General features: G+C 45.7%; 1 protein-coding gene across 1 annotated transcript in view; it reads right to left on the minus strand.

The window, feature by feature from the left end:
- Nucleotides 1-2,839: 2,839 nt before the first annotated feature.
- LOC146829236 (sodium- and chloride-dependent neutral and basic amino acid transporter B(0+)-like) overlaps nucleotides 2,840-16,725 on the minus strand; it is a 393,036-nt gene continuing 379,150 nt past the window's right edge. The window contains exon 14 of the mRNA XM_085607866.1: nucleotides 2,840-3,896. Coding sequence (XP_085463992.1) covers nucleotides 3,726-3,896 — 171 coding nt within the window. The 3' untranslated portion in view covers nucleotides 2,840-3,725. The remainder of the gene's footprint in view (nucleotides 3,897-16,725) is intronic.

Here is a 16,725-nt window from a genome sequence, read left to right on the forward strand (position 1 = left end):
ATATTTAATTTTGAGGCTTCGCATCCGACGTTTGACACCCAGGAAGCCATTATGCATGTCCTGCACCTTTTTCGTGTAGTCCGGGAAGATATGGATATCCTGGTTTTCAAATCTGGGCGGCCCAGTAGTGCGGATATGTTGCAGGATCGCGTCCCTGTCTCGAAAGTTGAACTATGGAGCAAACATGAATCTAGGTGGGGCTCCAGGTTGCGGCGCCGGCCCAAGCGACCTATGGGCCCTCTTGACAGCGAATATTTTGGAGAGGCGGAGGTTTGGAAATGTTGTGCAGATCCAGACTTCAAGGAATAGGTCCGCTGCCGGCCCTTCCACTTTTTCCGGAAATCCCAATAAACGGAGGTTATTATCCGCCACTGGCCTTCTGCATCGTCTGCCCTATCTTCCAGCCGAGCCGTGTGGTCCCGAAGGCCCGTCACCGTTTCCCTTAGCTGACGGACCTCCGTCTGCAAAGCATTCAGGTCACCTTCGGTTGTGGTAACCCTATCCGCCACGTTTCTGAGATCTAGGCGCAGGTGGTCCATGGTCATTCTGTCCATTTTGGATTCCAGCACCATTCTAGAGTCACAAATTGCTTCCAGTATGTCTGCCTTGTCTCGGGCCGCTGCATCCTGTGGAGTTTCGTGGTCTGAGACTGTTCTGTGACGATCCGCCACTGCCAGGCCCGGAACCGTATATTGCATTATTTTATTTGTTTGGGCACCTTGAAGGGGCCTGTCCTTCCCCATACCCAGCACGACCTCGGTATGCCGTTTCCTGGGGTCCCATTAGGTAAGTTACTTCGTGTGGATTTCCACGGGATCTGCCCTCAGGCGCACACCCGCCGTCAAACCAGAGTCCTGGTCTTCAGTGTTGACGCTATGTCCCCGGTCTCGCCCTGCTCTAGCCAGGATTGTTATATGCCCCCACCGGGCCTCTCTACACGGACCGCCACTTCGTGCAACTCCAGGGTCCGCCAATTCGCGAGGCAAGTGTGTTGGACCTTTACTTGTGCTACCCAGCCCCTCTGGCACTGGGGGAGCCTGCATATTATGTCTTTGAGGAGCTTCTGTCCCAGACCGGCTGGGGCGGATAACCCAAGTCCTGTCTGTGCGCCTCGTGGTCCTTCAGGCACTAAGAGATCTCTTGCGCTATGGGGGTGGGTGTCTCCTCACCCCCCCCTGCTCAAGTCCTCAACGTGGGCCAGAGGAGCGGGCGTTTCAGGATGTACCCCGGGAGGGGGGGGGGGGTAAGCGGGCCCCTCACCTTCTGTGCTGGGGCCTCCGTCACAGGCCAGCAGCTCTATGCCCAGACTCGTCGTGCAGGCCCCGTGGCACATTTCGGTTTGCTTCAGGCGCTTCTGTCACATAGGCAGCAGTCACCTTGCACCAAGTAGCAGGGCACCCTCAGGATCACGGGCCTCCTCCCAGCTCACCAGGAGGCCCAAGGCAGTTCACGGCGGTACCCCTCTGTCGCCCGGGGCCGCCGCACCAGTATTGCAGAATTATCGGGCAGAGGCAAGTAGGCCTCACCGCTCCCGTCTCGCCCCATGCCTGACCACGGCAGCCCGTTCTCGGTGCAGCGGCCGTCCCTCGGCACCTCCTCTCGAGGCGACCCCTCCGACAACTCACAGTTAATGGGCCTCGCCTGGGGTCACGGGCATCTCCAGCGCCCGCTACCAGGTTCAGGGGCCGTCCACCGCCGTCCTTCGCCGAGATCACAACATGGCGGCCGCTGTGCGCTGGGATTCAGGATTGCACCAAGTCACCAGCCACCCGTCACGTCGTGACAGGGTGCTATTTTTCGCCCCCGCCAGGATCTTCAAACTCAGGGGGGGTTTCGATTGCACTTCAGGCTAGTGAGGGTCACCATCACGCCAGGATAGTCCTAGGATTTCGTCCGTTGGAGCAGGAGCAGCAAGAAAACACGTCTAACCGGCCATGTTGTTAAGCCACGCCCCCTGCTGGAAGACACTGTTATTGAAGAAGACTCTATAGCATGGGTTCAGTAATGTGTCTTTTCTCAAAGGTTCTGCTGCCTCTATCATGCAGTATTGTATTCATTCACAATGCTTCACTGTTGTTTTGCAACTACTTTGTTCTGACACCTCCGGACAACATTAGCTCAGAGGGGCCTTAATCAGTATTCATGTAGTGGGATAGGACTTAGGTGTATGACACTTTCTAATCCAATGTTCTGAGTTGTTGAAAATGTATTTATTTGTTCACACCATGATTAATCTGCACTTTTCATGCTCGTCTTTGAGAAGATTTCCTATCAAAGGCCCCATATGTGGGGATGGGCCAGAGACCTATCCTATGCTACTATCCCTCTCTGGACCGGAACGAGATGTTGTTGGATCACACAACCTAAAACAAAAAATGCTGGGAAGCAGCTATTGGTTCAGGAGACTACTACTACCTCCCAAACTTAAAAAAAAAAAAAAAAATCTTTATAAGTGCAGTCCTTTTTGCTAAACGGAAACTGGGCTAAATCCTAAAAAGAAAGTTTACTTTATTTAAATGTGATCGCAGGCATGGCAGTTTGCTGTCTCTAGCAGGCCACTATCCCTGTTATGGCATCTGATCTTAGTCAGAATTTGTGACCTACCTCATGAATATTCATAATGTAGGTTGGATTGTGACTCTCTACAATTCAGAATTGTGTAAACTGGCCTATAAGAATATTGGTCTGATCTTAAAATTCTCTTCCAATCACATAAAGTCAGTGCATAATTTGCAATCATTTTGGTGAATGGAAATTTCGTACATCTGCCCCTTAGTTTCGCATTAAATAGGAAAAATCACAATTTTAAATGATTTAGAGGTATCAAACTGATCAAGGCTGACCTTTGGAAAACTGTTTATTAGGTTTATTACAATTACTGGACTTTTATAATAAATGTCCTTCTTTCACACATATTGACAGAAGATAAACTTAGTATAATATTTAACTGCTATAAACATTTTAAAAAATACAAAATTACTCTGGCAATGGAGTGTGGCTATACTCCTTTTTTGCGATGCTTCTTACCTGAAAGATGTAATAAAATTAACACTCCTGCCTGCAGGATTGAAGTCTAAATTCCCTGAGTTGAGAGAACTAAACTCACAAATTTAGTCTTGTCATAGTGACGTGAATTAGAAAAAGCAGTCACATTTCAGAAGATCTGTAGACTCAATACTAAAACAAAAGTGCAAGCAAATTGAAGGAAGCCCAATAGCTTATGATATTCATTAACAACAACTTAATAGCAAAATGACCTAAGCCGTTGGTAACACTGAGTTTCACTGTACTGGGATTTCGTGTATCCAGTCAGCATTAGGATACATTCTGTAGTCACTGTATGTATTGTGACAATTGGAATTTTCTATTTAAAATATATTTTTGTGTGATGCCATCTAGGGCAAATGTTCTAAATAATGCCTATTGTAGAATATGTTCTTAACTGCCTTATATTCGTATGCATTGATCACAAAGGTAGTCCTTTTCACAGATAGTCATTATAAGGTTGCGGAAATGACAAGTTACATTCATAGAACATCACACCCAGGACTGACTCATCATAGTTTTCTCCAGAAGGTTAGAGATGTAAACTGGCTTTTTGTATGATGTTATCCTCATAAAATCATAGCTAAAGGTGTTGGTATTTCCGGTTGTGAGTGGTAATCTGGAAAAGCATACTGCGTATCCTTTCCTCTTCAGTGAAACTGATGCATAGTCCAAAACATTTACTCTCTTTGAAAAGAGGGGTTATCCGTGCCCACAAACGTTGGTAGCTCTAGGTCTTCTTTAGTCTCTTTATCAAGTTTAGGATCTTTCATATCCTTGTATCTTTCACCTCTGTTTTGTGGCAATGCTGGTCCCCAGTCTGCAGCTGGTTTACAACACTTGACAATACGCTATAAAAACAAAATATATTGTAATGGTTACCTGGTGTTTGTTTCATTTCACAGTTGTTCATAACTTGGTTACTATTACACAAAACAGCTGTGGTCAGGCATTAATATTGTTATTCTTTGGGATACTAAAAGAGTTATTTCAGAAGTTTGCAAATTCCACATTAGAGCAGAGGATGTTTTAAGGGGGAATGGCTTGGGAGCGCATGGAGTAGCAGCAGCAGCCCATGGACCTCCCGCCCGGCCGGTCGCAATAATTCGCAGTTCACAGCTGACAATATACTAAGGAGCTTATTTACAAGCCCCTTGCGCTGCCGGTGCATCACTTTTTGTAATACACCAGCAGCGCTACCTGCTGCCTAATATTTACAAAATGTTTACAGGGCCATGTACAATTCCTTATTAGTGAGTCGCAATTTATTTGCAACTCGCTAATTAGGAATAGCGAGTCTCAACCCTATGTAAGAATGTTAGTCGCGTAACACTCGCAAATTACCGCCCTCTTCAAGAGGGTGTTACTGGAATTGGTAATGGGAAGGGGTCCCCAGGGGACCTGTTCCCCTTTCTGAGTGGCTCCAAAAATAGTTTTTTATGGTCAGGTAGTGGTCCCAGGGACCATTGCCTGCCCTTAAAAAATGGAACGAAAACGTTTCATTTTATTTTTTTAAATGCATCCCGTTTTCATTTAAGGACGATGGGCTGCATTTAAAAAAAACTGCTGTATTGAAAAGCAGTCTTAGACATGGAGGTCTGCTGAGCCCAGCAGACCACGATCCCTGGGAGGACAAGCCATTCCCAATGGGGTCGCAAATTGCAAATGGCTCATTAATATTCATGAGCCTCTTGCGACCCCATTGGGAATCGCTAACAGTGTCTCTGACACTGTTGTGCATTTGCTTTGCGGATCGCAATTTTTCGCAATTTGTAGGTCGCAAAAGCAAATGGTCGCACATCTGGCCCAAAGTCACCCTGCGTGGCTTTTTGTGTCCTTGTAAATATGGCCCCTTTACAAACAACACTTTGCGCGAAAGGGGAGTGTCATGGTTGTTGCTGTGGGTGTTCCCACGCAACACCCATGGCTTCTGCCGCATTTCTAGATTTACAAGAAATCGTAAACCTGGAAATGCGCCAGAATGCTACCCTTTCCCAGGGGAAGCGTAGGGAGGTGCAGCGAGGAGAAATGTTTTAATTTCTCCTCATTTTTTTCCTCTTTCTATGTGTGCTTCATTCTGCATCACACATAGAATGAGGGAATCACCTTTTGTGATTGTTTATGTGCAGTATGGTGTCCCTTCCTGCACATAAACGATCATTAATTTTTAAAAACTTTTTGCAACTTCTATGTGTGCTGCACACAGAGAAGTTTCATATCACCATTTCAGATTGTTTATGTGCAAGAAGGGACACCTTCCTGCACGTAAACAATCATTCCCCTCAACGCAGGAACCCTTGCACTATGGTGCAGGGTGCCTATGTCGGCGCATGGCAGCTAATTGTGTGCCAGTGCAGGGGAGAGCAAGGGATCTGTCATATCGCTGGGAAAACTGTTACTCAGGTCAATCTTAATTTGTTGTGTAAGAGGCCAAACATGAACATCTCATGCACAGCTAGCTAATGCTCTAATAGTCCATGCTCACACTTCTCGATTTCCGATGCATCAGTGCTTTTTTTCATTTTCATGTGGTATTTGCAGTGACACGGATTTTAAAAAGTAGCATGGCGAGGGTAAGATATCTTCAAGGTTGAATGTTGAACATCATGGGCCTGATTCACGAAGGGCCTCTGCTCTCGCAATGGAGGCCCGCAGTCGTGGGGGAGTCTGCACTCAGGGCGGATTCTCCTCAATGAGAATTTTAGATTTCGCCCAGAGTCTGGAGACTCCCCCACAACTGCGGGGCCTCCGCCATGAGTGCCAAGGCCCTTTGTGAATCATGTCCCATGTGTCTCCTTTCGTACCCTCTCATAGTAATTAATTATATTTTCCCAGATGGTTCTGTGAGCCACAGTCGAAAACAACACTATGTCAGTTTTAAGTTAATTTATTAATTTATACACAATACATTTCCCTATCTCGTGTTGCCCAAGGTGGCAACAGATTGCAATGCACATGGTTAACTTTGGGTTTATTTTTAAGCTTTTCAGTAATTTCATAAAGTACTATCACTCAACAAAATGAATCTCCTCATTCGTATAACATTGGGTCCTTTCATTTGTCATTTCTCCCTGTCTGGTGCTGAATGTACATATTCATTGATAAGATAAAATGGGAGGAGGAGTGGTGCAGGGTTTGTTTAATCATTGACAATTACAGTTCAACTTTGCATCATAGGCACAGACTTCTTTTCCAGATTTCAGAAGTGCCTGAGCAAAGGGTATAACTGAATCATGGGGCACACTCCATAGACATTCTCCAAGATCAAGTAAAAAAGCCAGATTCCTCCCTGATCGTTCTCTAGAAATAAAAGTAATAAAGTTGCTGGAAATTCAAGAAAATAAATCTGAATGATTTCAACTTAGTTCGCTTGGTGTCTACGGTTAATAGGACTTAACTTATCCCAAGTCCTGACGTGTATTTTAAAAATTCCATCAGACAAGTCTTAGTTAGCCATTTCTTAATAGGAAACTGAACCTTTAATGAACGGTTCATGCACTTAGATACATTTTCAAACATTGTGATAATTCTTGGCGATCCTAAAATAAATCCTCAGTATTAGAGGGATTTTCAGTTCCTGCTTTTTAGCACTTAACACAGTAATGCCTGTGCCCTCGGTCTTTGCTGGTACCTGATTGATAGAGTGCCATGTTATTCTGAATTTGTAGGAGTGCATCATAATCACCGGTAGTCCGCACCCATATATTTGGAGTGTGAAATATTAACGTGTGGGTATAGAAATGTAGTACTAAAATTAGCATATAATAGTGCCAATAGAAATGTAACCATGTCATTCATGAAGTTCAATGTAGTGTTTAATCGAAAATGTATTTTAAATAATGCATAAGGAATTAGTTCACGTATAATGTGATGTATTAGGTTTAAATGTGCACCATATTAAAGTCTGCACTTGTAGTTGCTTATTCATGTAGGGAGTGTAATTAAATCAATGCTTATAATGTGATTCTAGAAATGTGTGTTTAAATCTGATCGCATATACGTTTAAGAGAAAGGCCTATACGTTTCTTATGTTAGCTGAATATTGTAGGTCGAAAATTGTTTTCCCTTGGAAAGGCTCTGGGTCTCAGGAAAGTTAGTGCATCTCAAAGAGTGGAATGTTTTTCGTTCCCATGTTTCTGTTGCAGGTGCAAGGACATCTAGCTCTTTAGAAAGACTAACCCTTTGTTTTAGGAGTTAGGATGGTAGGAGAAGCCAACATGGGAGTACACTGGAATGCAGATTTGATACTTTCAGTGGAGAAGGTGCCTGGGTCCCAAGGTCAGTCCAAACCGTCTTGGATGAAGTAAGAGTTTCAATGGAAAAGTACCGGGGAAAGACCTGGTTGAAGAGGTGTGACGAGGCCGTGTTCTATGATTTTGTGATTTTGACAGCCGGTCGCTCCTCGCCCTCTCTGCCCTGCTAGTGCTGCCTGCCTGCCGCTTCCTGCTGCCTGCTTCCCGCTTTTTTTCGCCGCCGCCCAGTGACTTCTTTTCCCGCCGCTGAACCTGCTGACCCGACTCCCCTTCCGGCCCATTGGACACCCCGCTCCCGCCTCCCAGCTGCTCCTCCCCCCGGCTCCTTACTTATGACGCCCCCTGAGCGATCGCGCAGCGGACGCGCGCAGCGGGAGCGCCGACTGAGCGCCGAAGGTGCGCCAAAGGTAAGCCCGTCTGCGCCCGTCCGCGCCTGGAGCGCGCCCAGTGCCAGGACCCCTGGCCCCCGCAGTCACCCGCCCACCCGCCGGACCTACGACGCCACCGAACTCAACGCACTCAACGCCGGCCGAATCCCGAGCTGCTACCAAGCCACCCCGAGACGCACCCACGGACCCTTCTGCTGCAACGCCTGCAAATTCACCTGCATCCAGACCTGCACTACACCAGCACCAACCAAGACCAAGACGAGCAACAGCAACAGCCACCTGAAGTGCATCCTGCTCAACACCCGCTCCGTCCACCGACACGCCATCGAACTCTGGAACCTGCTCGACACCGCAGCCCCAGACGTCGCCTTCCTCACGGAAACCTGGATGAACGCCTCCTCAGCGCCCGACATCGCCATCGCCATCCCAGACGGCTACAAGATCATCCGAAGGGACCGCGTCAGCAGATAGGAGGAGGCATCGCCATCATCCACAGGAACACCATCCGTATCACGACCAACACCGACGACACCCTCACACCCACCGAGCACCTGCACTTCCAGATCCACATCAACCCCAAGACCACCCTCAGAGGCACCCTCATCTACAGACCCCCAGGACCACGCACACAATTCAGCGAAGACATCGCCGAGTTCATCAGCCCGCACGCCCTCGCCTCCGCTGACTACCTCCTCCTCGGGGACCTCAACTTCCACCTGGAGAACAACAACGACCGCAACACCACCACCCTGCTGGACAATCTCGCAAACCTCGGACTCAAGCAACTGGTGACCACCCCCACCCACTACGCGGGACACACACTCGACGCCATCTTCTCATCCAGCAAGGACATCTCCTTCAGCCACGCCACCGGACTCCACTGGACGGACCACAGCTGCGTCCACTTCAGCTTCAGAAGGACCACGATCCACCACCACCAGCAACAGGTTGCACGCCAAAGCTGGAACAAGATCACAGCCGACCAGCGCGCAACCTCCCTGAGCAAGAACCCACCCACCAGCGCAACGAACCCCAGCCAAGCGGCCACCAACCTCACGAAGTGGATCAGCGACTGCGCAGATGACCTCGCCCCTCTGAGGACCCCGCCTAGCAGACCCGGCAGCAAGAAAGCCCCATGGTTCACAGACGAACTCAAGAGCTCCAAGAAGAACTGCCGAGCCCTCGAGAGAGACTGGCGCAGAGACCCAACACCTGACAACATGACGGCCCTGAAGCTCGCCACCCGAAAACACCACCAACTGATACACGCCACCAAGAAGACAGCATTCAAGGAACGACTGGACAACAACGCACACAACAGCAAGGAACTCTTCAACATCGTTAAAGAGCTCGCCAACCCCAACGCCGGAAACAACGACATCACCCCTTCACAAGACCTCTGCAACTCCCTCGCCTCCTACTTCCACAACAAGATCGCGGACATACACAACAGCTTCAGCACTCTACCGTCGCACGCCACGGCCGAACCACCGCCCCCCACCACCACCCTCCGCGCCTGGACCCCGATCAGCTCCGAAGACACCGTCCGCACGATGAACTCCATCCACTCCGGGTCTCCGACCGACCCCTGCCCCCACCATATCTTCAACAAGGCCGACGCTGTCATCGCACCCCACCTGCGAGACATCATCAACACCTCCTTCGACACCGCTACCTTCCCGGAGAGCTGGAAGCACGCCGAACTCAGCGCTCTACTAAAGAAGCCATCAGCCGACCCCACCGACCTCAAGAACTACCGCCCCATCTCGCTGCTCCCGTTTCCAGCAAAAGTCATCGAGAAGACCGTCAACAAGCAGCTGTCCGCCTTCCTCGAGACGAATGGATCCCTCGACCTCTCGCAGTCTAGCTTCCGAGCCAACCACAGCACCGAGACCGCCCTGATCGCAGCCACCGATGACATCCGAACCCTGCTCGACAACGGAGAAACAGCGGCCCTCATCCTCCTAGACCTCTCCGCAGCCTTCGACACGGTCTGCCACCGTACCCTAGTGCAGCGCCTCAACAACGTCGGAATCCAGGAGAAGGCACTGGAGTGGATCATCTCCCTCCTCACCGGAAGGACACAGAGAGTCCGCCTCCCACCATTCAGATCAGAAGCCACCGAAGTCATCTGCGGCGTTCCTCAAGGCTCCTCGCTTAGCCCAACCCTCTTCAACGTCTACATGAGCCCCCTCGCAGCCATCGCACGCCAGCACAACCTCAACATCATCTCCTACGCCGACGACACCCAGCTGATCCTCTCCCTCACCAACGACCCCGACACCGCCAGAGCCAACCTACACGAAGGGATGAAAGAGGTAGCCGAATGGATGAAGAACAGCCGCCTGAAACTGAACTCGGACAAGACGGAAGTCCTCATCCTGGGTTCCTCACCCTCCGCCTGGGATGACTCCTGGTGGCCCCCCGCCCTAGGCAACGCACCCAAACCAACAGACCATGCTCGCAACCTGGGCTTCATCCTGGACTCCTCCCTCTCCATGACCAGACAAGTCAAAGCCGTCTCCTCGGCGTGCTTCAACATCCTGCGCATGCTACGTAAGATCTTCCGGTGGATCCCCACCGAGACCAGGAAAATGGTCACCCAGGCCCTCGTCCCCAGCCGTCTGGACTACGGCAACTCCCTCTACGCCGGAACCACCGCCAAACTCCAGAAGAGACTCCAGCGGATCCAGAACGCCTCAGCACGTCTCATCCTGGACATCCCCCGCCGCAACCTCATCTCCGGACACCTGAGAGACCTGCACTGGCTCCTGGTCAACAAGAGAATCACCTTCCGTCTCCTCACGCATGCACACAAAGCCCTACACAACCAAGGCCCAGGATACCTCAACAGCCGCCTCAACTTCTACGCTCCCAAACGCCAGCTTCGATCGACCAGCCACGCCCTCGCCGCCGTCCCCCGCATCCGAAGAGCCACCACAGGAGGAAGGTCCTTCTCCTACCTCGCCGCCAAGACCTGGAACTCCCTCCCGACCCACCTCCGCCTTACCCAGGACCACCTCGCCTTCAGGAAACAGCTCAAGACCTGGCTGTTCGAGCAGTAGCGGACCCCCTCCCCTAGCGCCTTGAGACCCTCCGGGTGAGTAGTGTGCTATACAAATGCTTTGATTGATTGATTGATTGATTGAATTAGGGACAGTGCCCCGAGGGTTAAGCAGTCGAGGATTAGGTGAGGAGCTAGAAGGAGCATCTTAGAGCGAGCTCTGTAGCTTTGGTTACTGACTTAACCAAAGTGAGTGCACTTCTAAGGAAGTCTTCACTACTGACACCTTTATTCTCTTGCCTGGGAAAATGCTAAGTAGGGATGTCATCTTTAAGTTAGTGTAGGGATAGACTAATCGTTCTTTTACCTTTTTATGTTAATGAGTTCTAATATAGAGATTGGAGCTGTTATTGGTTGCCTAATGCTTCTGGAGTTAACACTTCTTCTTATTCTGAGTCGGATGAGACTCCTGCGTAGGATCTTTTTTGTATTAGTGCCCATCTATTTTCTTAACCTCGTGATGAGGTGCTTGTATGTGCAGTTATTTTTGGCTTTGTAATAAACCTCTAAAATTTTACTTCGGAGTCAGTGATCCTTTAGAGTTTCCAAATTTACTTATCTTGATTATGTGATAAAATTGGAATTTCTCCCATTTACACTATTTAGCAGATAGAAAGATCCTGGCGACCTGAGAGGATTCTTGGTGATGGTAAGATAGATAAGAATCCAGCTTTATCATGATCATGAAGACACACGAACAATGTCTTTACATAGTCAGCTGCACCTCCAAGTGCATGTGTCGCAGTGTTATGGGTTTTCCTTCAAACAATGCAGTAAAATTTGAATTTGATCTAAATGGTGATTGCCATTATTAAGAGTCTGAAGCACTGACTGAGAAATATCAATGTACATTTCACCAATTTCGGGAGTTTCTTGCAGAGAAAGAGGGTTATGAGCTATTACACTCCTTTTGGTCCACAAATGTCTTGCTTGCGGCATAGGACAACTGAAGGTGTTAGGATATCATAACATATTGTTACATGCGGCATAAGAAGAAACCACACTATATCCGTGTTATCCCAGCGTGAATTGTTCATACATTAATTCGTTTAAGAGGATACCATTGAATCCTGATTGAAACTGCAGTATAAGATTCATTTAATATTGTGATCAAGATATTTCTTCTTATTTCCGTTCACTTAAAATTTGGAGAGGACCATGGAAATAATTGAACATATTTAGAATACTGAAGACATGAAAGGGAAACCTTTGTAGGCTAGTTCTTGATTTTGACCAATTTATGGGTGCTTCAAATTGACAAATTGCAATTTGGAAAATCTCCCCATCTGGAATAGAAATGAGGTCATCTGGCCAGGGGCCTCATGTCTCATACGCTGTAAACAGTCTCCAACCACTGTTCACCAGTTTGGAAGCTTCTTTGCTGCCTCTGATGGCTTAGGAAAAATAGAAAAGAGTCTAGAGGGAGAAAGTGAAACTAGAAACTGAGCAGCAAAAGAGACTGAGATAGAGAAAGTTAGTATACGAGTTGAGAAAGCGTGTTGTGGATGGTGCTAAGAAGTAACAGAACATAATGGCAACACAGATATCTTGTTACTTGGCATCCTGACAGTCCTGGGTAGTGCAAACATACCGCCACATTAGACTAAAAGGATTGCTAGTAGATTATGTACAATTAATGTATGAAGCTCAACCAGATTACTGTTCAAGAGTTGGAAGATAGCGCCCAGGGCTGCCACTCACCTGCGATTCACCAACTGCATAGTGCCTGCTCAAAGTACAAGAGCCAGTGGGGGTTTAAACAAGAGCCTGCAATACCATGCATAGGAGCCACAACCTCTGCTGAGTGGTGACCCAGGTTGTGATGCTTCCCTGGCGTCCCCAAAGCATACATTTTGCTACACTGCATACAGCAGTGGCATGTTATTGGTGCCCTGAGCCTTGTTAGGTGGTGACAAAGCAGGTAGGAGCTACAGTAGCCTAAGAGTGCTGGTGCACGCAGCCTGTAGTCTTTGTCACTGTGCTTCTGCTACCTTTGGAAACTAGCTAAGATGTATCCATAGCTGACCACTTACTTACCTTTGCACTAGCTTTAAAGGATTCTGACTCAAATGCAAGGAGATGGGTTGGTGGATCTGATTTGTCCTTGATTGTATTGTCAGCCGCATGTATTTAGGGCTATTCTCCTTGATCAGTTCAACGTGAATTTTTCCCATACTCTCTCTCCTTCTTCTTTGTGAGAATTCCTTTTTCGGATTTTGAGGACAACCCTTAATTTATACGTGTTTGCTAGGTCTTAGTCCCGGAACTAATTTTAGAACACCATGTTTAATTACCGTACTTACATTGATGATTCAGATGACTGCGTGGTAGTATGGCAGGTATAGATTTTGCTTGAAACAGTTACTGCTGCTTCTAGCACAGCTTTATTTCAAGAATGGCACTTATACTACGGCAAGGAGTCAGTAATCCATGCCACCCAAAGCGTTTTGCAGTCCTCGCCAATCGACCAAGTAGAGGGAGAGTGCTACTGGCTTTGCCTTCATTGAATGATTTGAACCAAAGCTGGCTATGCCAATACTCTGATTTCGAAATAAGTAAAATTGGGGGAGATTCGATAAAGTGATCAGAGGCTGGAATCTATAATACCGTTTTATAACATACATATACCTCTGACACCATGGATCACAAAATGTATTTTTCCAGCTAGCCTTTTTAATGACTGCGGTTTATAAATAGATTATTATACTTTCTTGTTATTTTCAGTACTGAGCGAACACAACTTCATTTTTCAAAACAAATATTTTGCATGTGAAATAGTGACAAATATATACATTTATACAGTGACTTGTAAACGTGTTATACACAAATCAAAGTGAATTGAAAACATACAATTCAAGAATTCTTGACATTACTAAGTTGTCCGATTTTCTATATATCTCTAAGAACTGAAGTAAGTTAATTCCTCTAGTTCCTGGAGGAATTGTTATCTGGCTGAGAGAAAAATACGAGTTGGAAGTACAGCGCCAACTAGCGGACAATAGATACTATAGAAAAACTAACGAAGATTGGAATAGGAAAATCAAAAGAAAAACTCCTGCCAATTATTATCACTAGGAGTGGCCCAACGTGCTTCTGAGAACCTAAACATGACTGGCACTGCTCCTTGATTCAACCTCATGACTCTGTTACATTTTTTCCATGAAAGATGGTAAATTCCTCCTTCTAACACGATATCAAAGACAATTGCCTGCAGATGTTGGTTGGTCTACTTGCTTTTGGCATAAGGCATTCATATGCAGTTCATTTATTTGAAACTTGGTGTGGAAATTTATTCTATACCACACACTACCGAAGGTGATATATTAGGTGAACGTAGGAGATATTAGTGTGCTTTTCTGTCTCTTCTTTGGGCAGTGTGGGAGCTCAATTACAGCCCTCTTTCAACCGAAGAGATACGTTTTTACAGGTATGACTTTGTCTGAAACTGTATTCCTAATTAAATCAATCCTGTAAGTTCCTCCACTAACCTCTGTTTGCTCATTTTAGGGTAGGCAGATTGATACCTATCCAGCAGCTTTTAAAAAAACATTTATTGGGCAGCTCATAAGTAAGATGCACATTATTTTCTCTGGGAGCACTAAAGATTGATTTCGTCAAACTATTGTCACTCTGTTTCAATCTAATCGAGGCCAAATTCATTCCGCTGCTGTAGTTTCTGTGTACAATTCTTTTCCTAATAATGCAGTCTCTGAAAGGGTTAAGTTTGCAGTACTCTTTAAGTCCAGTATATTTTGAGGAGCCGAATATGTATTTGTTTTAAGATAAAGCTGTACACATAAAGTATTTTAGTATACTATTACTTTAAATAATGTGTATATTTTTGAAGCTGCATTCTCTATTCAACTACGCCATCCTCAACTGCATGTGCCCGAGTCAGCTTCAGAATTGTATTCTCTGTGATTATCGTTTTACTAGCCTTTTTGTGACTGTCCATGTATTGACTTTTAGCAGATTTGGTTATTCCTGCATGCCTGCCATATCTACACTCATTACTTCTGCCACATTTCTACAATGGCAGATGATACTCTTTTGTTTTAAGTCCAGTCTTTTTTTATGAATATTTCCTCTAATTATAAAGTTGCTTCTGTTTCAACTTAAGTGCTCTTAGCTAAAAAGGAGATTAGTGTAAGTGCAGAGGGTTTTCATCTTACAATAGGTAGATGAGCTGTAGTATTTAAAGCCATATGTTCATTATTTCTTTATTTCTAAATACCATAGCCTGGTTAATTGCTCCAAAATACAGATTTTGAGAGCACCATCAAAGTTGGCATTGTATGTTCCACAAACTGCCACTTAACCATAGAGTTTTTAAGTTCAGCAAATGACTAAAACAGTTATATTTGCATAGCCTAGTCAAGTGAAGTTTGACACTGATCAAAGCAGAGTTTAAATAGAGGCTTTCCTGCATGCCATTGCCTTTCTCTTTGTTGATGTTAATGGTTTTATGTGGACACTTTATAATATATTTTACTCGTAATTACTGCACACTTTTAAAATTATTTTAGTGTCTTTCAGCTAAATTGGTTTGGGCATTTTAACTTATTTATTTTATACCTGTTATACAGGTTTGGTGTTCTTGGGCATCTTCTGCATGGACCTTTGTATGACGCAGGTCTTTCTTCTTTTGTCAAACAACCAAGGATATGCTTGAGATCCCACACAGAGACCTATTTTAATTCTAGGTGCTATTTTGATTTGATTTTGTCCTGTTGCAGGTCAGTGAAAATGCACATCAAGATAGAGGTCTCTCTGTCCAAAGGTGTAACAATCTATGTCCTTACAATAACCCTCTTTTTTGATGTTTGTCACACAAGATATTTAACTTTTTTATTTTTTTAGTAAGAACCAGGAAAACAATTTGCTATTAACTTTAGTAGGCTACAGACTAATCAATGACATGGAGTGACTTGCTTGTACTGGTATGAGAAGCGTCGCTGTCAATGTATCTTAATGTAGACCAATTGCTTTCCAGTCAGAAGGCAGCCGACATGCTATTAATTTCTTTCAGTTGGGCTAAAACATGGACATTTTTGTGTATACTACTTCTTTGTAGCTTTCAAGAAGCCTCTTCACACAAACATTTTTCCTGGAAATTGGAACATGTTCCTACTTTGAATGTAAACTCTTCTAGTTTCTACATAAACTTTAATATATTGGTCTTGCCTAATGATAAAGTCCACATATCGCAAACATTTGCTCAGCCTGCCTTAATTATTGCCTCCATCACTCTAAATCAAATGTTGATTAAACCAGAGCCCCGCAGAACACCTTCAGTTCATCAATTTTGCCTCTTTGATTAATAAAATGTTATATTTAATTAAAACTAACTGAAGACATTATTAGCATGAATACGTAAGGAAGGAGGAAGCATAATTTCCTAAGGAAAAAGTTCAGTATGTACAAGCTCTTTATCGATATATTCTGAATTGTGGAAGCTGTCAAGTTATTGATGCACTGTTTTTTTCTTGTGTTCTGCTATGTTTAGTTTTCCTTCTGAATCTTAATGTAGGGTGAAACTTGGTAGCCTTAAATGGGTCTCCCATTTACAGTAGAAAGCTAGAGTGTGCAGGGAGAGTGATCAATTAGTATTCCCCTATTTCTCCCCACGGGCCACATTCTAGGTGGGCATCTTTGAGAAATTAGATCTTTTTTATAATAGTCCCATAACTTTTTCATCCGGGGTTTTGTTGGTATTGTGACTCTGAGCACCCCGACACTGCATTCAGTCTCACAGTGCTTGTGATCTTCCCTAAGGTTTTTTGTCATTTTAACTTACAGGTCCTGATGAGAGCCCCAGGAATGAAGGGGTCTCGAAACGCGTAGACCTTGTGATGTGACCATAAGAATTTTGAATGTTTCAAAAAACAAACAAATATAGGGATTACTTAGTCTAGTATTTTCTTCTCTGGTCTAGACAAAAAGAATTCAACGTGTTTTTCAAGTCAAATTTTTC

This window comes from Triturus cristatus, chromosome 5_2, assembly GCF_964204655.1.
Source record: "Triturus cristatus chromosome 5_2, aTriCri1.1, whole genome shotgun sequence".
In the NCBI taxonomy this organism is placed as follows: Eukaryota; Metazoa; Chordata; class Amphibia; order Caudata; family Salamandridae; genus Triturus; species Triturus cristatus.